The sequence below is a fragment of the Aspergillus chevalieri genome, chromosome 1 (assembly GCF_016861735.1).
Source record: "Aspergillus chevalieri M1 DNA, chromosome 1, nearly complete sequence".
NCBI lineage: Eukaryota > Fungi > Ascomycota > Eurotiomycetes > Eurotiales > Aspergillaceae > Aspergillus > Aspergillus chevalieri.
In genome coordinates, this window is record NC_057362.1 from 4,462,515 (window position 1) to 4,483,446 (window position 20,932).

At 48.4% G+C, this 20,932-nt stretch overlaps 9 protein-coding genes across 9 annotated transcripts; 7 read left to right on the top strand and 2 right to left on the bottom strand.

The window, feature by feature from the left end:
- Window positions 1–317: 317 nt before the first annotated feature.
- On the top strand, window positions 318–1,457 carry ACHE_11529S (uncharacterized protein; the record flags this gene model as incomplete). The annotated part of the gene is made up of 3 exons (XM_043276108.1): window positions 318–685; window positions 742–1,057; window positions 1,113–1,457. The coding sequence occupies 3 exons, from the start codon at window positions 318–320 to the stop codon at window positions 1,455–1,457; spliced, it is 1,029 nt and encodes a 342-aa protein (XP_043132649.1).
- Window positions 1,458–2,063: 606 nt separating this feature from the next.
- Window positions 2,064–2,846, bottom strand: ACHE_11530A (2-keto-4-pentenoate hydratase; the record flags this gene model as incomplete). The annotated part of the gene is made up of 1 exon (XM_043276110.1): window positions 2,064–2,846. One exon carries the CDS (start codon window positions 2,844–2,846, stop codon window positions 2,064–2,066), a length of 783 nt encoding a protein of 260 aa, XP_043132650.1.
- Window positions 2,847–3,370: 524 nt separating this feature from the next.
- Window positions 3,371–4,180, top strand: ACHE_11531S (HpcH/HpaI aldolase family protein; the record flags this gene model as incomplete). The annotated part of the gene is made up of 1 exon (XM_043276111.1): window positions 3,371–4,180. One exon carries the CDS (start codon window positions 3,371–3,373, stop codon window positions 4,178–4,180), a length of 810 nt encoding a protein of 269 aa, XP_043132651.1.
- A 658-nt stretch (window positions 4,181–4,838) lies between these two features.
- On the top strand, window positions 4,839–6,451 carry ACHE_11532S (uncharacterized protein; the record flags this gene model as incomplete). The annotated part of the gene is made up of 6 exons (XM_043276112.1): window positions 4,839–4,913; window positions 4,965–5,226; window positions 5,297–5,467; window positions 5,518–5,912; window positions 5,994–6,174; window positions 6,426–6,451. The coding sequence occupies 6 exons, from the start codon at window positions 4,839–4,841 to the stop codon at window positions 6,449–6,451; spliced, it is 1,110 nt and encodes a 369-aa protein (XP_043132652.1).
- Window positions 6,452–7,049: 598 nt separating this feature from the next.
- ACHE_11533S (uncharacterized protein) lies at window positions 7,050–8,615 on the top strand (the record flags this gene model as incomplete). Its single annotated transcript, XM_043276113.1, has 3 exons — window positions 7,050–7,406; window positions 7,463–7,719; window positions 7,775–8,615. The coding sequence occupies 3 exons, from the start codon at window positions 7,050–7,052 to the stop codon at window positions 8,613–8,615; spliced, it is 1,455 nt and encodes a 484-aa protein (XP_043132653.1).
- Window positions 8,616–9,486: 871 nt separating this feature from the next.
- On the top strand, window positions 9,487–11,038 carry ACHE_11534S (NAD-dependent succinate-semialdehyde dehydrogenase; the record flags this gene model as incomplete). The annotated part of the gene is made up of 2 exons (XM_043276114.1): window positions 9,487–10,862; window positions 10,918–11,038. 2 exons carry the CDS (start codon window positions 9,487–9,489, stop codon window positions 11,036–11,038), a joined length of 1,497 nt encoding a protein of 498 aa, XP_043132654.1.
- An 836-nt stretch (window positions 11,039–11,874) lies between these two features.
- ACHE_11535A (alpha-mannosyltransferase) lies at window positions 11,875–13,344 on the bottom strand (the record flags this gene model as incomplete). The annotated part of the gene is made up of 1 exon (XM_043276115.1): window positions 11,875–13,344. One exon carries the CDS (start codon window positions 13,342–13,344, stop codon window positions 11,875–11,877), a length of 1,470 nt encoding a protein of 489 aa, XP_043132655.1.
- Window positions 13,345–13,969: 625 nt separating this feature from the next.
- Window positions 13,970–16,503, top strand: ACHE_11536S (uncharacterized protein; the record flags this gene model as incomplete). Its single annotated transcript, XM_043276116.1, has 3 exons — window positions 13,970–14,194; window positions 14,246–14,559; window positions 14,613–16,503. 3 exons carry the CDS (start codon window positions 13,970–13,972, stop codon window positions 16,501–16,503), a joined length of 2,430 nt encoding a protein of 809 aa, XP_043132656.1.
- Window positions 16,504–19,053: 2,550 nt separating this feature from the next.
- On the top strand, window positions 19,054–20,928 carry ACHE_11537S (uncharacterized protein; the record flags this gene model as incomplete). The annotated part of the gene is made up of 1 exon (XM_043276117.1): window positions 19,054–20,928. The coding sequence occupies one exon, from the start codon at window positions 19,054–19,056 to the stop codon at window positions 20,926–20,928; it is 1,875 nt and encodes a 624-aa protein (XP_043132657.1).
- Between the last annotated feature and the right edge of the window lie 4 nt (window positions 20,929–20,932).

Here is a 20,932-nt window from a genome sequence, read left to right on the forward strand (position 1 = left end):
ATACATTGATTAACCAGAAGAAAATTTGATGCTAGGATCGGAGGCATCGGATGATATGAGGCGAGTCGTGAAGTTACGAACTTGTCCGCGACTATGGTCCGTTCCCGATGTAAGTACTTTGAGTTGCCAGGCGGGAATAGGGCATGTTGGTTCTTTGAGTGTTCAACCAAAGGGACATTTCGGATCATCCTTAGAAGTCACGGTATATTAAGCCATATCATGTCCCAGATCTCCACTGACCACTTGAGCCATCAGCTCACGACCATCGACTATCTATTTGATTCCATATCAAAGGACTTTCATCCTGCTCAACAACCATGTCCCAGACGGCAACCATCACACCTATGGCTCCGCCCAAGGTGCTCCATTCTACGATGCAAAAAGCGGCTCGTCCAACCAACAACCTGCCTCAGTTCTTACTCGACGAAGCTCAGATAGCAGACAAGCAGTCCTTCGATCCACAGAAGCATCTTAGCTTCGAATTCCCTAGCAAGATCTACACAATGAAGGAGATTGGCTTTGAAGGGCGGGGCGTTTCCCCCAACGCAGTGACAGCGCCTTTCCAACTCTTCACTGCAGAAGCGATTAGGCAGATGAGAGCCGAAATTTTTAGCGAGCCAGTCCTGCGAGATTGTCGGTACACGTCAGCCTTTGTGAAAAACACCATCAGGGGAATGGGCCCTGCGTAAGTCGAATTAGGTCCTGACTCACTTAACACCAGTTCAACTGACTCTTCAGCAGACGAGCTCCATTTACCTGCGATGTATGGAACTCTCCAGAGGCTCTTGCCAAAATCTCGGAAGTGGCTGGCATCGACCTCATTCCTGCTATGGATTATGAGATCGCCGCTATCAACATTTCTGTCAATGATCAAACCGTGACAATCAAAAAGGACGACGCGCCGAACGACGATGGTCTGCCTGTTTTTGCATGGCACCATGATAGCTACCCATTTGTCTGTGTGACCATGCTTTCTGATTGCACCGGCATGACCGGTGGAGAGACTGCGCTGAAGACAGCCAGCGGGGAGATTATGAAAGTGCGCGGCCCTGCCATGGTATGTTGTTTCCTGTTCTGGATCATAATAATTAAATCTACTAACTATGTAATAGGGTACTGCTGTTGTGATGCAAGGAAGATACATTGAGCATCAAGCATTGAAAGCACTCGGTGGTCGCGAACGTATCAGCATGATCACCTCATTCCGACCAAAGTCCCCGTTTGTCAAGGACGAGAGCGTCCTTACTGGGGTGCGTCCGATTAGCAATGTGTCGGAGCTATATGCCCAATACACGGGTTACCGAATCGAGACTCTCCAAGAGCGATTCCGAGCTTTTCAAAAGCAGGAACTAAGACGGGACCAAGCAAACCGTCCATTCGACCCCGCGGCTGCTAAGAAGTTCTTGACTGAGCAGAAAGAGTTCCTGGAGTCTACTATTGCGGAGCTCCTGGAGTAACATTTTCTATTATCTATCCACCCTGTTGCATTGCTTGGATTGCCATTTTATGTATCTAGCTTTGAGTTTCAACGCGATGGAATCTGCTTCTACTAAGCTGTCAGACAATGTATATCTGTTTTGTGTCTCATTGGGAAATCGTAAACTCCATGACAAGCTCAATCAATAACAATATATTAGTAGACTATCTACTTGATACTAGCATAGAGAAAGGAATAAGACAGACAGGGCCTGTGAGGCATGAGCTATCTACTGTGCCCCGGGGTTGCAGCGCTATGCCAAAAAGACCAAATGTATCCAACAGTACCGGCATATCAATTAATTCTATCTTCGCTGTCATGTTTTGCCAAAGGAAGAAGGCAATTTTTTCCGCCTCGAACTTCAATGTTCAATCTTGCCATTCTGACTAGAGCAGACCGAGGCTATCAGTTCGTCATTCCCGGAAACCCTAACGAGCGCGAGTTTTCCGCTCGGGAGTATCGGAACTTCATGCAGCTACGCCTTTTAACTTCAACCGGAAAAAAAAAAAAAGGCCAATTGCTAGAATATTAGGGGAGATGCTTCATTCTGATTTATTCTACCTATAATATACACGATTATGATGGTCTAAATAACGTCAAACTCAATAGTTCCCCAGCCCTCAAAGGTGCAAGACCAGTGTCCGGATTCCTCCATCGGGGTCGCCTCCAGACAGCTACCAGGCATGATGATCTGTCCCGGCTTGAACTCGATATTGTAAGCACTGAGCCGGTTTACCAGCCATGCAACAGCGGAGATTGGATTCCCAAGAATGTTCCCAGTGTTGCCCGATACTACCCCGCGACCATTGAAATGAAGAGTGCCCCGGGTGTTGCTCAGGTTCAGATCCGTCAGTCGTCTGGGGGTGCTGCCCAGGATAATTGTTCCAGTAGAGCCATTGTCCGCTAGGGTATCTGCCAGACCGATTTCCCAGTTTCTCACTCTCGAATCGATCATTTCAATTGCAGGAAGGGCGTAATCAATGGCATTGATTACATCTGCCACGGTGACGTTCGGACCTTTCAAATGACCTTTGAGAACAAACGCTGGTTCCAGCTCAACATATGGCTTGATGTAGTTCTTTCGAGCCACGTTTGTTCCCTCGTATACCATGGTACTGGCAAGGAGAAAGCCATAATCGGGGTGGTCAAGGCCAAATGCCGCCTGCATAACTTTTGCAATGTTTCCCAGCTTGTACCCTACCAGGCGGTCACCTTCTCTCACAGCTTCTTCGGCACCAATTCGCTGGACTTCGAAGCCGCTCTCGGCGTCGAGAGTAGGCCATGACTTCGTGGGAGGATCGATAGGTGTCCGATTGGTGCGTGCGGTACGCAAGACAGTGGCAATTCCGCGAAGTTCAGAAGAGTGCATGGTCGTTCCAATGATATTTATGGTTTGAATGAGATTGTAGTAAAATAAAGAAGAAATGTAATATTGGAAATGCTATATATACTGTTCGGCGGGAAAGAAGGCTCGCAGACGACTTTGGATGTGAGGGATTTTTTTCCCCTGGTATACATTCTCGGAATCAAAGCTCGCCTTCCAATACTCAGCAAGAGCCAGAATCCATTCCGATTCATGCGAGATCCGAACCCCGCTTGAGGTCACGAATGTCTTCTCCAATTTTTACAAGGCAAGCGTACTGGTGGGAGCTCTTATCTGCTTCGGACGGGCAATCCGAAGCTAGACCCGATACAGCCGACTATAGAGCGAGAGCCATAATTGAGGACATCTATAATATTTCCATTTTCATAAAGAAAACACTTTCCGCGTTTTAAAAAATTCCCTTACCTTCAGAGATAGCTCAGACAAACATCATAGCCCCTACACAATCGTCTATCTTCTCTGTTCACTCTCCTCTCCTTTTCCAATCCATTGACTTGAAAACACTCGCAATGCAAGCAGCAAATCGTCTCCAGAAATCCCTCCGAAAACGAGAACCCGCCTTCGGAGCCTGGCAAATGCTCCCTGGCACGAACCTCGCCAGAGTTATATGCCGATCGTCACCAAGTCCCGACTGGCTCCTTGTCGACTTAGAGCACGGCAACATTTCAGACGATTCAATGCACGAGATAGTGGCCGCATCAGCAGCCTGCGGCGTCTCCCCCATCGTTCGTGTCCCCGAGGGTCAGTCCTGGATGATTAAGCGTGCCCTGGATTCTGGTGCGCACGGAATCCTTGTACCCGTTCTGGAGACAGTGCAAGATGCGAAGAACATAGTGCAGTACTCAAAGCTACCACCTGTTGGAACTCGAGGTTTGGAGAGTCTCCTTGCAGTGGAGAAGCTTGTTGAGCAGCATCCGCACGGCGGGAAAGTTAAACAGTTGACCGGCGCGAAATATGCACAGCAAGCCAACGACTCGCTGGTTATAGCGGTACAGATCGAGACGAAATCTGCCTTGGAGAATGTAAAGGAAATTGCTGCTGTTCCAGGCATTGATGTTTTGTTTATTGGCCCTTTTGACCTTGGCATCAATATTGGCCGTCCTATTTCTAGTCCGGATCAGATGGATCCGGAGCTTGTTGATGCCATTCAATCAATTCACGATGCTGCGCAATCAGCTGGTAAGGCTACAGGGATTTACTGCGATACCGGTGAGCAGGCGAGGGAGTATGCCAACAGAGGGTTTCACATGGTGAGCGCCATAACCGACATGATAGGGATTCGGAAAGTGTTCAATCAAGCTTTTACCGCGACAAAGTGAATTATCGATGTACAAGATAGCATGAAATTGATTCTATTGACTTTCATGTCATGTGTTTAGCTTGTAGGCTCAATTATATTTGTCTCAGGGACCCCGCTCCCCTCCATCGCTAGAATACTTTGGACTAGCGAGATTTTACTGTACACGTAGGTATTGAGTTGAACGTTTGACTTTCAGTATTTATCTCCAGCAAAAGAATCATATCTAACTGCCTATCATTCAACGAAATAACACAGAAGGCATGGCTAATATGGGGGAGAGAGATATCGGGTTCTTCGGACCCCAGCTGATGTCTTCCCAGAAATGGCTAGTGAAGCATCTATTAGGGTAGCCTCGGCTTGGCGGTTATTATTATAAAAAGGAAATCCCCGGAACGCTAAGGAGCCTGTCTACGCTAAGGATCCCGTTCCTCTCTTCCAAACGCACAGGCAACTGTACAGACACGGAGATACGGGGCGCCGCGTTAGGCTTGCCCTACACCTACTAGACAGCCCGGATCAATGTATACTCAGGAGAACTTGAGAATGTCCCATTGGTCAAGCTTCCAGAGATGTCAGGTATAAGAAGGCCCATCCTCCAGCTAATCCCTGGAAACTGCTATTCAGCGCTTCTCTGCATACTCCGAAAATGGATTCAACCGAAGCACCTGAGACTAAATATGGGTGGCGAGCACATTGAAACCTATGACGCTGTCTTTGGAGACATCATAGACGAAGGGCCTAACTATCGCAACGTATGGTTACGCCTACATTCAAAGCTTTCCAGGAATCTGACAATTCACTAGGTGGGATTTACTGGAACTGTTATTCTCATGTTGAAGACCCAGCTTGGCATAGGTGTCCTCTCTATTCCAGCTGCATTTAATGTCTTGGGTATGGTACCAGGTGTTATTTGTCTATGCGCTGTGGCTATCATTACCACCTGGACCAACTATGTTGTTGGAACCTTCAAGATTCGCCATCCAGAAGTATACGGTATCGACGACGCCGGGGGGTTAATATTTGGCAAAGTTGGCCGTGTGGTTCTTGCGACTGCATTCTGCTTCTGTACACCTACTCTTCTCGAATACTGAAGTGCCTTACTGACATTGCGCATATTTTATATTCGATGCTGGAGCGGGTATTCTTGGGATATCGATTGGCCTCAATGCAGTCTCGACTCACGGCGCATGCACTGCTATATTTGTCGCCATTTCCGCTGTTATAGGATTTGGTCTTGCCAGTGTTCGGACACTGGGTCGAATCACCTGGCTTGCATGGATTGGGCTGCCGTGTATCATTGTTGCAGGTAAGCTTTCCTGTACACAAACCTTGGCACAATTTCTCACATTCCTCCAGTTTTCATTGTCATCATTGCAGTTGGCATCCAAGATCGCCCTGCTGCTGCACCGCAGATTGACACTGTCTGGGTCTCTGACTACAAACTCATTGGCAATCCGTCCTTTACCACAGCTATCACAGCTGTATCTTCCATTGTCTTCGCATTCTCTGGTACTCCGGGCTTTTTCTCAATTGTGTCCGAAATGCGCAATCCCCATCAGTATACTCATGCTCTGCTCATCTGCCAGTCCACTCTGGCCATAATATATATCATAATTGGCTGCGTCATTTACCACTACTGTGGCTCTTATGTCTCATCACCAGCCCTTGGCTCAGCAGGCGGAAATGTGAAGAAAATCTCTTATGGATTTGCATTGCCAGGGTTGATTGTTACTGCAACCATCATCACACATGTAAAGAAATTTGCAATCATAATCCCAAAAAAAAAAAAAAGGAATAGAAATTAGCTAACAAATCACCTTTTGTATAAACAGATCCCAGCGAAATACATATTTGTGAACGCCCTCCGCGGCTCGAGACATTTATCCAGCAACACTCCAACCCACTGGATTGCTTGGTTCAGCTGTACCTTCGGGGTCACTACAATTGCATACATAATTGCCAGTGCCATTCCTGTCTTCGACTCACTGGTTTCGCTGGTTGGCTCTTTGCTTGGTACGCTCACATGTTTCCAGCCCATGGGCTGCATGTGGTTGTATGATAACTGGCACAAGGGAAAGGAGACGCCCAATTGGTGGTGCTGGTTTTTCAAGGTCTGCTTCAGCATTTTTTTGATAGTTCTAGGGTGCTTTTTGACGGTTGCGGGAACGTATGGATCTGTGACTGGGATAATGGTGTCTTATAGGGAATCAGGGGGTTCGGCTGCTTTTTCCTGCGCTGATAACTCGAACTCCGTGTGAGTCCAGAGAAGCAGGCCTGTAGTGGCGTGTGATTGAAAACTGAAGACGCACTTTATCTAAGCACGAAGAGTGACTAGCCTCACGCTGTTGAGAATCGCTATGTTGTTGAGTCAGAAATGCATCAAGAATGGAGTGACCTCCCAGGAACTCTCGGCCTATTTCGGAAACTTCAAATACTTCTATTATTTTCCGCCTACATGGATTGTCGGGGAGAAATGTCTACGTGCTCCGTAGTAGTGTAGGAAACCTTGGCGAGAAAAAGAAACAAACAAGCTTCAATCGAATAAGGGCAACCGACGGAGAGCGAGAACTAATTGCTGATGTGATCCATTTGTAGCCAATCATGGACAATTTGTATCCGACTAGGGCATCGATCTGCCCGGGGCTCACTGACCAATCAGGATGCTTCTCATTTGGCCTTCCTTATTAGGCAGGAAACACCATTCTTTAAATCTTCTATACTCTTCCACTGTTCTATTTGATTTTTTTCTAACTTCTCTCTCCAGGGCTTTGCTTTCTATACTGCTTACAATTGCACAGCATTTTTGGCAAACTTTTCCTTCCCGCCCTTCTTAGTTCACCGGAACAGTTGCCTCTTCATAGGTGAGCTGGATAGTCGCATTGAAACAAATGACAGCCGAATCGTATTCCAGCTCCTCGCAACCTCTGGATTTGAAGGAGCAAGAAGTTAAAATTGCTTCAGAGGTTGAACCCTCCTACGATGCTGATCCTCGCAATCCCTATAATTGGCCTCTGTGGAAAAAATGGATGACCATGGCTGTTGCTTACTGGGTGGCTATTCTGGTCGGGATAAACGCAACCTCGTTCACAACGGTAACAGATGCCTTGTCGGAGGAGTTCAATATTAGCAATGGCTTTTTTGAGTACAGCTTCTTTGCAGTGACCTCGTGGAATGCCGCAGCAGCAATTGTACCACTGGCCACATTGCCAATGATGGAGACATTCGGATTCCGGATTGGTTATCTTGTATGTATACAAAGCTCTACTGCAAATAATCAAGGAGTACTGGCTAATTAGGACAGAGCGCCTACGTCTTGTTTGTCATCTTTATTATCCCACAGTGTGTAGCTCCGAATTTTGCGACACTTGTCGTTTGCCGTACCTTTGCAGGTGCCTTTGGTGGTACAATTCAGAATGCGGCAGATGGAATTGCAGCAAATATCTTCTTCACGGTGCAGGAAAGGATTCTGCCCTTGACCCTATATGCATTCACCCTGATGTTTGGTGTCACCATTGGCCCCGTTTTTGGCGCTCTACTGAAACCGCTGGACTGGCGATGGTAAGTGGACTAAAAATTTGTATCGGGCATAGATAAAAATTGCTGATCAATACAGGGTATTCTGGCTACAATTGATTATAAACGGTGCTACCATTCCTGTACTGTATTATGGACTGAAAGAGACCAGAGGTTCAGTCATTCTGTCCAAGCTCAACAAAACTGAAAAAGTCACCGACAAGACTGCTGCCCTGGAAGAATTGAAGGAAACTGTTTCTCGGGCAGCAATGTTGTTAATCACGGAGCCAACGGTAACTTCCTTTACAACCTGGTCTGCATTCTCATTCGGTCTAGTCTTTATTTCCACCCAATCCGTCCCCGTTGTCTATTCTGTGGTTTATGACTGGCCAACCTACAGTGGAGGCCTTGTCCAAACAGCGCTTGCACTTGGAGAGGCTATAGGAATCGTTGCATTTCTGTACCAGAACAGAATATACGTTCGCAGTGCAGCCCACAACCTTGAGAAACCAGGTGTTCCAGTACCGGAGAGTATCCTCCATCTCTCAATTCCGAGTACCGTTTTCGGCCTTGCAGGTGGTCTTTTCATGTATGGATGGACTACAGTCAATGGTACTCATTGGATCGTCCCGACCATTGGGTTGGTGCTGATTGGATTTGGGATTATGTGCATTGTCATTGCTGCTGCCGTCTATGTCACAGATTCCTACTCCGGATATGCAGCCAGTGCAATTGCAGCCGTCGCCTTTGGTGAGAATACATTTGCAGCATTTCTGCCGCTGGCTGCAAAACCAATGTATCTCCGGCTTGGGTTTCAGTGGGCTAGTTCCTTGCTCGCATTTATCGCGCTGGCGTTGGCTTTGGCACCTACTATTCTGCTTTGGAAGGGAGCTGTCATTCGAAGCAAGAGCAAAGCGATTCAAAAGATGTCCCTAAACTGAGATTTTCACTTGTCAGATTCATCTGTTGATGCGTTAATCCTGTGCATACTACTATATAGATACTCTTATAGAGGATATAGAATATGTCTACAAAGCTGCCCGTCTCGGGCCGATTAGGGCAGGACTAGATAGAATCCGGCATCTAGGCCCGATACACCGAACGGGCATGAATGTTACTACTGCTACTACTATGTTGCAAAAGGTTCATGGTAACAAGAATGTTAAGCTGCCAAGCATTAAGCCACTAGCTTTGATTTCTCAGTATCGAAAAAAGCTTGACTGGCCCAGCTGAGGACGGGCTGGAGCCGTGCGCCGTGGTATTCATAGTGAACGAACGCTGGCGGAGGTGCGGTGTACGACGTCGGATTCTGTGCCTGAATGCAAATCGGTACTCCCATACGCCAAGGAACCGCGTGTATATTTGCCCTGAATGTGGCTCTAGGAGGGCTGGATCTGGGACCGGAAGACAGGGGAGAGAGCCAGGCGAGCGAGAAGACATGGAGCATTGCGGAGTAGCAGAGCGGTAGAATCGGAGGCGGTTGAGAGACGTCGGGATCTCGGGATCTCGGGCCAACCCGATCATCCCGAGGACAGGGATTGCGGCTTCAAGCACAATCTTTCTTTTTGTAAAGAAACCCCTCTTGAAAATTGCCGCAGAAGTATCTTGATTCCCGCGGTCATGCAATGAGGTAGTTCTCCACGTCCCGTGATGGAAAAGAAAAGAAAGAAGCGGGAATGTCGGGATACCTGGGGTTATTTCAACGGACCCCCCCCCCCCTCCCCCGAGCGGCCTCTTCAGACTTCTGAAGTCGAAGAACCAGTGAATTGTGAAATCTGTTTGCATTAACGAAGAGACGCCCAATTCCCGAAAATGGCATCTTCTTTCTCATCTTCCTTGAAAGACTCGGCCCTTTTCGTTGAGAAATCCTACATCAACGGCCAATGGGTTACGTCCAAATCGAACAAAACCTTCAACGTGACGAACCCGGCCTTGGACGCAGTCATTGGATCTTGCCCTGAATCAACAAATGACGACTTGAGCGACGCCATCCAAGCTGCATCAAATGCCCTCCCTACATGGAAAGCCCTTTCCGGCCGGCAGCGCGGACGAATTCTGCGCAAGGTTTTCGATCTTTTGGTGGAAAACAAGGTGGACATTGGCCGTATAATCACAGCAGAGAATGGAAAGGCCAGGCCAGACGCTGAGGGAGAGGTTTTGTTTGCAGCTAGTTTCTTTGAATGGTTTTCTGAAGAGGCTGCCCGGCTCTATGGTGATGTGATCCCCCACAGCAATGCAACCAGCCGGACCCATGTGATCAAGGAACCAGTTGGGGTATGTGGGTTGATCACCCCGTGGAACTTCCCTATTGCAATGGGAGCGCGGAAAGTGGCTGCGGCCCTTGCTGCAGGATGCACTGTGATTCTCAAGTCAGATGGAGTTACCCCCTTCTCTTCCAATGCTTTGGCTGTGCTGTGTGAGCGTGCAGGTTTGCCCAGAGGAGCCTTGAATGTGGTGACTGCTTTGGAAAACACTCCCCAGATCGGTCTTGGATTGTGTGAGTCAGATATCGTCAAGAAAATTTCATTCACTGGGTCAACAAGAGTCGGCAAGCTTCTGATGCAGCAGTCCAGTGGTACATTGAAAAAGCTAAGCCTGGAGCTAGGAGGTAACGCTCCATTCATCGTTTTTGATGACGCTGATCTTGAGGTGGCGGTTGCTAGCGCACTTGGTAGCAAGTTCAAAGTGACTGGGCAGACTTGCGTGTGTGCCAACCGGCTGTATGTGCAGGAAGGGATCTACAATGAATTCTGTCAGAGACTTTTGGAAGAAGTGAAGAAGTTCCATGTGGGTGATGGGCTTCAGGATGGCTCTGTGACCCACGGGCCCATGACCATCGGTGTTTCCAAGGTGGAGGAACATATCAAGGACGCTGTTAACAAAAAAGCAAAAGTGCTTCTTGGAGGCAACCGACTGCCATCCCTGGGAAAAAACTTCCATGAGCTAACCATCCTGGGCGACGTCAACGACACAATGCAGGTGGCTAGTGAAGAGACCTTTGGCCCTCTTGCAGCGCTATTCAAGTTTTCGACTGAGGATGAGGTGATCAATCGGGCTAACAACTGCGATGTCGGACTGGCGTCATATGTTATGACCAGTGACTTGGCTAGATCCCACCGGGTCACAGAGAGACTAGAGTTTGGCATGGTTGCCCTCAATACCGGAGTCATATCCGACTCATCCGCACCGTAAGCCAAGGATACCCTTACCTCAAGATTTAAAACGTACTAATTTATGATGCAGTTTTGGCGGAGTGAAGCATTCTGGCATGGGCCGTGAGGGTAGCAAGTATGGTGTGGAGGACTACATGACAGTCAAGACGGTCATCACCGGAGGCATCAATACTGTCTATACATACCTGTAAATTAAGTCCGTTCAGTAGCTTAGTCCGGTTCGAATCATTGTGCAAGCAACGGTCCTAAAATTACCAAAAGTAGTGTGTTTCATTATACAAGACCACACCGTATAAGGTAGTATTAGAGGACAGATATCAAAGTTGACAAATATGAAAGGATGCTGATGTGATTTAATGAAAACATCGATCCCACCAGACCGACCATTTCTTTCAAATCCATTCGTAGATGAGATGGCGGATTCCCATCCTCGGTTTTGCCTTGAAAGCCACTGGGGGAGTCCTGGATGTCTGGCTTGGTTCCTTTTCTGTCAACTTCCGCTTGGTTTGGTGTTTGGAGGATACAGAAGTGGTCGAAGGCGTATGGGCAGCCTTGGAGGCTTTCTTCCAGGAAGTGGTTAATGACCTAGACTAAGTTAAATCCGCTCATGCGACAGAGGGGACAGGGCAAATGAAGCTCACGGCCGCAGGCACCTGAGCAGTGCAGGCGGTTAGGATTGTAGCCATTGCGCTTGTATTTACAGGGAGACGAATTGGATAAGCTTGAGTTGAAGAGTCAGAGTTCATAGGAAGCACATATGCAGTCTGAGGCTGTGCTGATCAGCACCTCGAAGCCACACGCCGACCGGTGAATTTCGGCTGTAGTATACTTTCAATTTTTTTCTTTTGATTAATGGCATGGAAAAGGGTGGCATCGCGTTGAATAAGTTCTATTTACTACTACCACACGTCTAATGTATCCATCGTCGTCGTCCCGGTGTAGTCGCAATCGGCTGCATTATGTTGCCGAAAGCAACGGAACGGGTACAATGAATATGTACAATAAAAGGGTATATGTACTCTAAATTCTACGCAAATATTGAATTATAATAATCCTCCAGCCTCTCACAAATGCCCGTCTGCCCCCTCCAACTGATCAACTTCCCCTCAAGCCTACAACCCGTCCAGCGGATCTCAGTCCAGTAATGCCGCTCGAGGTCCGTACCAAACGACTCAACCACATCTTCTGGCGCGGTCCACGCGCGCGTATAACTCTCGTCTTCTTTTATAACGGGGCCGTTGACCCAAAAGATAGTGGCGGGGTTGAATTTGGGGTTGTTTGCATGAACGAAGAATGGAACAGGAGCTGTGATTTCCCCGATGTTCTTTTTCTTTGTCATGAGCAAGTAGTCGTCTATCGGGTTGTATTGGATCATTGTTGAGCTGGCGAGCCCGTTCCGTGTATGGCGGCCCAGCGCGCGGATGGGTTGACGGACTTGGTAGAATGGTTGTTTGAGTGCTGTAGCGGCAGCAAGGAAGGTTTCTTTGTCGCCTTCCCCGGAAGCGCCCTGTGAGAAGATCTGGTAGTAATATGATGGACCCCAGAAGTTGTAGTACGTGGCGAGAAGGATGGTGTGGATATGGGTTTTGCGGGAGATGAGTACTGCGCCTGATTCAGTTGATTGGCGCAGATTCGGAGCTGGTCTATCTTGAGAGATAATTTCGTAGAACTGATGAGCTGTTGTGGGGGCCCAAAAATCTGGCCAGGTGACTAGGCCTTTGGAGGTGAATGGGTCGTTGTTGAATAGGATTTCGGGGTTATATATAGGAAACGCATCTGCGTCGAGGAATAGGATATCCTCAAAAGAAGAAAAAAGCATGGCAAGCGGTTTGTACAGGAACTTTTGGATCATGGTGTGACTGCCCGGCATCGAGTCGAGAATCTCCGAAAGTACGATGCACCGCGCATTGAGTGATGGGAGGACCACATTGCAGATATACCCCTCATATTCATTCCAATGAGCCAGGAAGACCTCCATGGGCAGCTTGGTGCCAGTTCTGCGCAGCATCCGGAGCGAAGCCACCAATACGGGCAGATATTCTCCACCTGCCGTCGAAACCAACCCGCGCGTACTTGGCTGATGCGGCAACGTCGGGATATCGCGTTTAATAGCCTTGACAAACAAGCGATGCGCTTCTCTCATAGCGCCCACGCTCTCCCCTGACATGTCCAACAATTTGGGTGGATGCTTCGCATTCGATGGATCGAAAGTCACGGACTCTGCGCTGCCCTGCCGAAGCGGGGGATCACATTGCGGGGCATAATCCGTCAAGAAGGGGTATAGTGTCTGCCAGAGCTCTCCGTTTACGGACGTGCTGCCATCGTACTGCGCATCGTCATGCTGTTTGGCCTGTGATGATGATGTTTGTGATGGCGTTCGTGATCCGGAGTGGGAAAAAAATAGCCATGTGAAGATAGTCACGAGCCCCAACGCAATTAGACCATTGCGTTTTCGCTGTCGCGGTCGCGGCTGCCAAGGGCTCCGAGATATTGCCATATTCTGCACGGATACTGGCGTTAAAGAAGGAATAGAATTGGACGTTTGACAAACAGATCTGGGACGTCCGATCCGCGTAACACGTGATCGACCACTATTCCCAAAGGGGAAGGTATTGCACCAAGACGGTAAGTTACATGTGGGGGTAACAGTTTTGTGGGGAATCCATCTGATATCCGTAAGTTAATTATACAACTATACCCTAGATAGAAAGATAAGATAGAAATACAATAAAAAATAAGAAGAAAAGGAAAAAGAAGGTTGGATCGAACGTGAGTTCAACCGGTTATCGCGTGGGCCTCAGAGCACCTCCCCAATGTTTCTGTTCTAGTAACTGGCCTATTGGTAGCCTTCTTGCTTCTGCCTGACATAAGCTGCTTAGCATAACCCATCTCCTTTCCCTGTCTCCTTATATTCAAGGCAACAGGGAGCAGCGTGTCTTAACACCTTGGCATTAGGGTTCAACGCTCGAGCAAGACCCATGTCGTGATTGCGCAATGATCACCTCGATCACGCCATTGTCGTCTAAAACGACGACGCATATGAGATGGTGCGTTATCCCCAGTTACTGACTAGATCAAGACACTGAAAGGAGAACTCATTGAGACGCGAGAAAACGAGTAGCATGCGATACCTTAGCGCGGAAAAACGACATCAAATAGTGGGCTCGTATTATGCTCCCGAGGGCTACTATGAGTACACCAAAACCCTACCGTTCCTGGGAACTGTGACAAGTGATGTGAGGACACTTGTGGCTGGAGAGTGGACGGAGATAAATATCGTCTACGAGGTTGGTGCATCGGGTCTGGCTGATGGGGCTTGGATTAAGGGGACGTTTAAATTCTACTCGGTTAGCATACCTGTCTATCTCAATGCAATTAATCCATTAACCTGAATACAGGACTGGACTCTCTTCCAAACATCTGATCGAACGAAAGATAACTATGTCAGCGCGGAATACGTGCCCAAGCCCCTACTACCTGGTCAGGAACCAGCGACTGTGCAGTCTTTAGGTGTCCGCTTTGATCAAAAGGGGCATGAGAGACCATTTCAGAAAGCGGTGATAATTGACATTCACGATGGTTATCTCAATGCCGGGGACCAAATTATTATCCGTCTTGGTGATCGCAGATTTGGCGCGAGAGGCACTCGCGCGCAGACGTTTGTTGAATCAGGATTTCGTTGGCGGTTTTATATTGATCCTGTTGGGACATCGTAAGTAGCATTATGTCGGTCTTACAGGCCTCAAATTGTCTAACTGTTTGAAGACGTTTTGCCCCAATTACACCGGACTTATCTTGGGATATCATTCCAGGAGCGCCTGCAAAGGTGAAAGCGATATCACCGCGGCTTGTCAAAAGCGGTACCCCGTTTGCGATCCATGTCCATTCCGAGGATATCTGGGGAAATGTCACTCGTGATGTCCCGGATCTAAACTGGAAACTGAAAATTGAAAAACAAGGGAACAATGACAGCAATCCACCAGTGGTTGTGCACAAAGCTGCAGCTACTGCTGACGGGTGGACGAACAACATTTTCTCGGATGTCATCATCGACAAAGAAGGGGACTATTTGATCAATGTCGAGCTTAGGTCAGCCACAGACACCATTGCATCGCAGCAAACGCACCTCACGGTGCTATCCAATCTTTCTATCCCCAAAATTCTTTTCGGAGATCTCCACGTCCACTCCGATGACACAGTTGGCACGGGATCCTCAGTCTATAACTTCTCCTACGGACGTGAAATCGCCGGTCTAGACGTCCTGGGCTACACAGCGAACGACTTCCAAATCACTGAAGAGCGCTGGGAATCCACACTAAAGCTCATTCAATCATTCAACCAACCAGGCCAATTTGTAATCTTCCCGGGAACAGAATGGTGCGGGAACTCCGCCGCTGGAGGTGACCACAACGTCGTCTTTCTGGCAGATCCAGCAACTCATCCACCTGAATTCCCTTTTGATAGCCATGGAAATGTAGCGAGGTCTTTTGAATGGTCCGAGGATGGTCCCAAGGATCTTGTTCCTGGCGCTTGGCCACTTGATGAAGTGTACGCGACGTATGCACATACAGCGGATAGCCATCTTCTGATCCCGCATGTTGGTGGACGGCGGTGTAATTTGGCCTGGCATCATCCACAACTTGAACGACTGGTAGAAATCGGGAGTGCATGGGGTCAATTTGAATGGCTGCTTCAAGACGCCGTCCGACGGGGCTGGAAATTGGGTGTTTGTGCTAATTCCGACGAGCACCGTGGACGATGCGGTGGGGGTGTTCCTGGATCCGCTGTGTTTGGTACCCGGGGAGGACTCACGGGGATCTTGTCTTCGAAGCTCGAGAGAGCAGACATTGCGCGGGCTTTGCGGGCGAGGCATACCTTTGCAACTACGGGTCAGCGTCTCGTTGGCTTGATCTCGACCAAGAATGGCACTGCGATTCAGGGAGATGAGATTGACCATTCTGCCAACGAGCCCTTAAAATTTGACTACCATTTCCTGGGTGACAGAGGCTTCTGTTCAATTGAGGCCTTTGATGCTTCAGGTAAGATATGGGAACGCCGACTCTGGTCTGAAACCGAGAAGACACCCACGATCCTCAGGATAACTTGGGGCGGAGCCAGATTATACGACCGCTATCGCGAAGCCATCTGGACTGGCACGATCGAAACGCAAAGCGCCATCACCAGAGTCGAACCATTTGGAGGCTTGGAAGACAACCCTGAAGACCAAGTGGTGCAGAGAGATGCTCAATCTATTGCATTTCACAGCCATACTAGCGGAGACGTGGATGGCGTGCACGTATACTTCGATCCAGCCTCAACCCTACCATCCCAAATCTCGATCAAAGGTACTATCGGCGGATATGTAAAGGTTGGCGACGCGCTAACCGGAAATCCACATAAACCACAGCCAAGCTTCCAGCTTGATGCTTCTTGGGACGAGGTCGTTTCGTCTGGTGGAAAGTCGATTGAAATCTCTGGTGGATGTGAATTATTCATTCGTATGGAAGCTATTCCAGAAGTCTCTTTGTCGCGTAGGGCTCAAGGAAGCGTTTCTTTCACTACAGAGCGCGGCGAGGAGCGTGCAATCTATTTCGTTGGACAGGAATGGAGTGGAGAGAAGGTTGTGACGAGCCCTGTCTTTGTTAGGGCTACTTGACTACCCTGGTCCTCCAAATAGAAAGAGAAAATAAATAAATGAATAAATTAATAAAAAACTATAACTAACTCACTTATTGTCTCCAAGTTGGATTCGAACCTACGAGACACAAACACAATAAACCCTGGGACACGGTAGGCTGCTATATTGGCAGCCTGAGTCACAGTGCGCCTACCCGGAGGGTCAAAAACGACGGAATTAAAACTGCTTGTAAAAAAGAAGAGTATATCGAGACTCGAACCGCGAGCTACAGGAAAAAGAAATCTCCGAGACACGGCGGTTCAGCCGGACCCGTGTGCCTGCTGGGCCGCTTGCCCAACTAGACTAAGTCGAAGTTCTTACCGACGATTAGACGTGATTTCCCTCGAATGTCTTCTTTTATTGCCAGTTCTCCATGAGCAGACAAATTTCGTCTCTGCAATGGTGCACATGAAGGAATTGACACTCAACTGCACTATGAACTCCAGGGCCATTGTTGAACTGGGGATAACCCTTATCCAGCACGCTTTATCTCTTCATAAGCTGCGGATATATTTCGACTTGTTCTTTGGAAAGAAATTTATGAGACAGCTTGCTTCGATGAATATCTTCAGGCAACTGCAAGAGCTCAGCCTCGAACGAACTGCCCTATCAGAGGATGATCTGCTGGCTGTCCTTTGCCGAGTTCCTCAGCTTAGCGTCAAACAACTCTGAATAAACGAGGACAGTACTGTTGGATAGCACTCTATTCTCCAGGCTCTGCTTACTGGATTATTAAGCGTGAATGGAGCTGAGGTCGGCAATCTTTTACAAGAGAGAGAGAGAGAGTGTGTGTGTGTGTGTGTGCCAGACAAAACTTGCCCAGGAGACTTCTTTCTCCAGAGTGTTTGGGCATCCCAGCACTGGTGCTGGATTTTTAGGAAGAGCTTATCTGGGTATCCTTGATCTCTACAGTGGAGCGCCCATGGAAATGGATTATTCTGGCCCTTGCATGGGTAGGGCTCTGCAGGCTATGATTGATACGATGACTATATGCTGATAATAACCAATCTTCACTATGCCTAAAGACGACATGACAGCGGCAGCATTACTTTACTATAATGACAATAACGGCAACGGCAATGACAGCGGCGACATCAGCGGCAACAACATCAAGAACATCAACAGAATGCCAATATTAGTATTAGCACCGCACCCGCACCTTTTCTTCCACGAACGAGAGCGGATATACCAGCAACTACAATACCCTACCAACTATACTCGCCACCGATGACCTCGTTCCGGTTATGCCGGCTCGTGCTTAGGTCCAAGAATATCCCAAGGAAGCATTTGATAAGGTGACCTTGCCCGTGTTCAAGGCCCTATTTCGATATGTATTGGTTTTCGACATGCTGGCTCGTGTTCCGGCACCAAGATGACCTTACTCGTGTTCAAGGTCTTGCTTATATGAACGGATCTTCATTGGATGGTGCAGATAGCCGCATCCCACTCTCTTCACGCATCGCCCGGACGACAGCTCAACCTCTAAGATATATCATACCGACCAGCAACAACTGAGAAAGTCTCGGGCGGCCGCGACTACTATATAGCGGCTTAGTTGTTCATGTTCTATGCAGGGTGTACTCTTTTCCCACTGGAGATTTGTCCCAAGATTAAAGGGTCTTTCCCGGATGATCTTAACGAGGTATCCTTTTCTGCATCGTGCTATGTTGATCAAATCAGACTGTACTGTATCAATCAAATTATTGACCTTCATTATTCTCAACCGTACTCCGCAGACTTCTGTACCATGGCCTCTACTCAATGTCGCCCAAAAAGACCTAGTAACAACCTCCCCACCCATCCAACTAACCCAATGCAACCACTCCAACCACGGAACCCTATACAAAAAAATTCTCCGAATTCGCAACAGCATCGGTCAAATGTCGGAAGAAAAATTCAGGGACTGAAACATAAGGCTTTTGGGGCGAACGCTAAGGTCAATTGCCGCGGCGCTTACAGGGACGATCTGCTCGGCACTGGGCTATGATTGTCTGGGCAGGAGCTCCGCTGGACTTTGGGCGGAGCACGGAGTAGGGAGGTTGATATTGCTACTCTATAGCGAACATTCGCCTTGATTCTCTATGTAAGGAGTAAAAGTATTAATGTGTAACGAACGCACTTGTAAACATCTGGCCTAAAATTCCTCCTTGGAATGTGCATGTTACTTGAGGATCTGTCAGTGGTAATTTTCTTACCATAGATCACCAGACGTGGAGTGTGTGGAATGCGCTTACCAGTTATGAATGGGATTGAAGTTCCATTATTGGTGTTCATGTCGCAGTCTGTCCGTGAAGAATTCATGCTGGATTTTACTTCTTATTGTCGTGCAATTCACTCAGTACGGAGTACGGAGTAGTAGCCATCTTATCCTTGGCCCTACAACTCAGACATGTTTGGTTGGTGCAGATCAATCCCGTATTTAGCACGTGCCGATCTCTAACTATCCGAGATAGGTAAAGCGTAATGCTGAATAGAGACCTGGCCAGGTCACTTTCACTTTCCTATCTTCAAGACCTCCGCTCGTTCAGAATGTTGTGGTTGTGGCGCTCGTCGTCATTAACGCGCTTACTATATCTCGCTGCGTTCTTGACTGTTTGTTCGATTGCTTTTTACACGTTTAGTCTCTCGTCGCTGTATACCGGTCGCAGCAATGTTCCGTTGAAATATGGCGTTGGTGTACCGGTTAGCAACGACAACAAGGGTTCTTGGCATCCTATCGACGACTTGGTCGCAAATGCCAATGCAGAATGGAGCGCTCTGTTGAAGAAAGAAACAAAAACCGCAAAGGTGGCGGCCAAAGAATACCGTCGTCGTCGGGGTCGACATCCCCCACCTGGGTTTGCTGAGTGGTTCGAATTTGCCCAGTCCAAGGACGCGGTGGTAGTTGAGGACTTCTTCGATCAGATCTACCATGATCTCAGTCCATTTTGGGGTCTTGAGCCGAAGGAACTCCGACGGCAGGCTAGGAGCTTCGAACCGCGCATTAGGGTTCGCAATCGTACCGCGGATGCTGTTGTAGGGGGTGGTTCGATCTGGTTGGATGCGTGGCTTGATCTTGTCCGTTCTGTCGAGGGGTATCTGCCGGATCTTGATATGCCGTTTAACTCCATGGATGAATCGAGGATTGTCGCTCCGTGGGAGACGATAAGCGAATATGTTGAAAAGGAACGGTCCAGTCGACATAAAATGATGGATTCGAATCCCAAACGACTTCGAACACAATACATTGCCTTGTCTGATGAGGAACAGTTCGAGCCGTTCATGCCTAGGTATTATGGCCCAGCTGATGGTCCTTTCTGGGATATGGCTCGTGTCGGATGTCCACCAGAAAGTCCAGCACGCAATGGTAGCCGGATTACAGATACAAACCTGGCTTTGTCAATGGGAATGGACAATTTCATGCAGCAATCAGAGAATGGATATGTAGGAAACTGGACCCAGGCCAAGGACGTTTGTTTCCGGCCTGAACTGCAGGCCCTGTTTGGGACCTTTATTGAGCCCTTGTCCGTATCGACGACACGTGAACTGTTTCCTCTATTTGGAGGGTCCAAGCTTGGCGTCAATAATGAGATCTTGATTCCACCGGCGATGTACTGGGCTGAAAATGAGTGGTATTCGGGGGGAGATGTGCACGGGGGCGAGTGGGAATTGAAGAAAGATGTTCTTGCCTGGCGTGGTTCTGCAACGGGAGGCCGGAATAGACCTAAGAACTGGACTGGATTCCAGCGCCATCGTCTACTGGCCATGTTGAACGCGACATCCGTTGCTTCTGCGGAACAGAACAGCGCCCGCTTCTTGAATTTTATCCTTCCCAGCTACGACTACTACAACTTGACCTCTGGTCTTGAAGGCCATCTACCCGATTTCCTAAACGAGCATGTCGATTCAGGGTTCGTCCATCTAATCTGCTTCCCCTGCGATGAAGAAGGCGGACCTTGTGAGTTCGACGGCGCAGATCCACATTGCACCTACACAGATCCATATTTCGCAGTAACCCCGGGCATGCCCATGGGCGAGCAATACGCGAACAAATATCTCCCCGATATCGACGGCAACTCATTCAGCGGCCGATATCGTGGCTTCTTACTCTCAACCTCGCTCCCCATCAAATCCACCATCTACAACGAATGGCACGACTCCCGCCTCATCCCCTGGGCACATTTTGTTCCTATGGACTCCACTTACCTGGACATGTACGGCATCATGGAGTACTTTATTGGATATACCAACGGGACTGGGCATGATGAGGTTGCCCGGAAGATTGCGCTGGATGGCAAGGCGTGGGCGGAGAAAGTGCTCCGGCATGAGGACATGCAGATTTACACATATCGGCTTTTGCTGGAGTATGCGCGGATAAGCGATGATAACCGAGATTTTCTGGGCGTGGCGGAAGATCTCTTGTGAGATT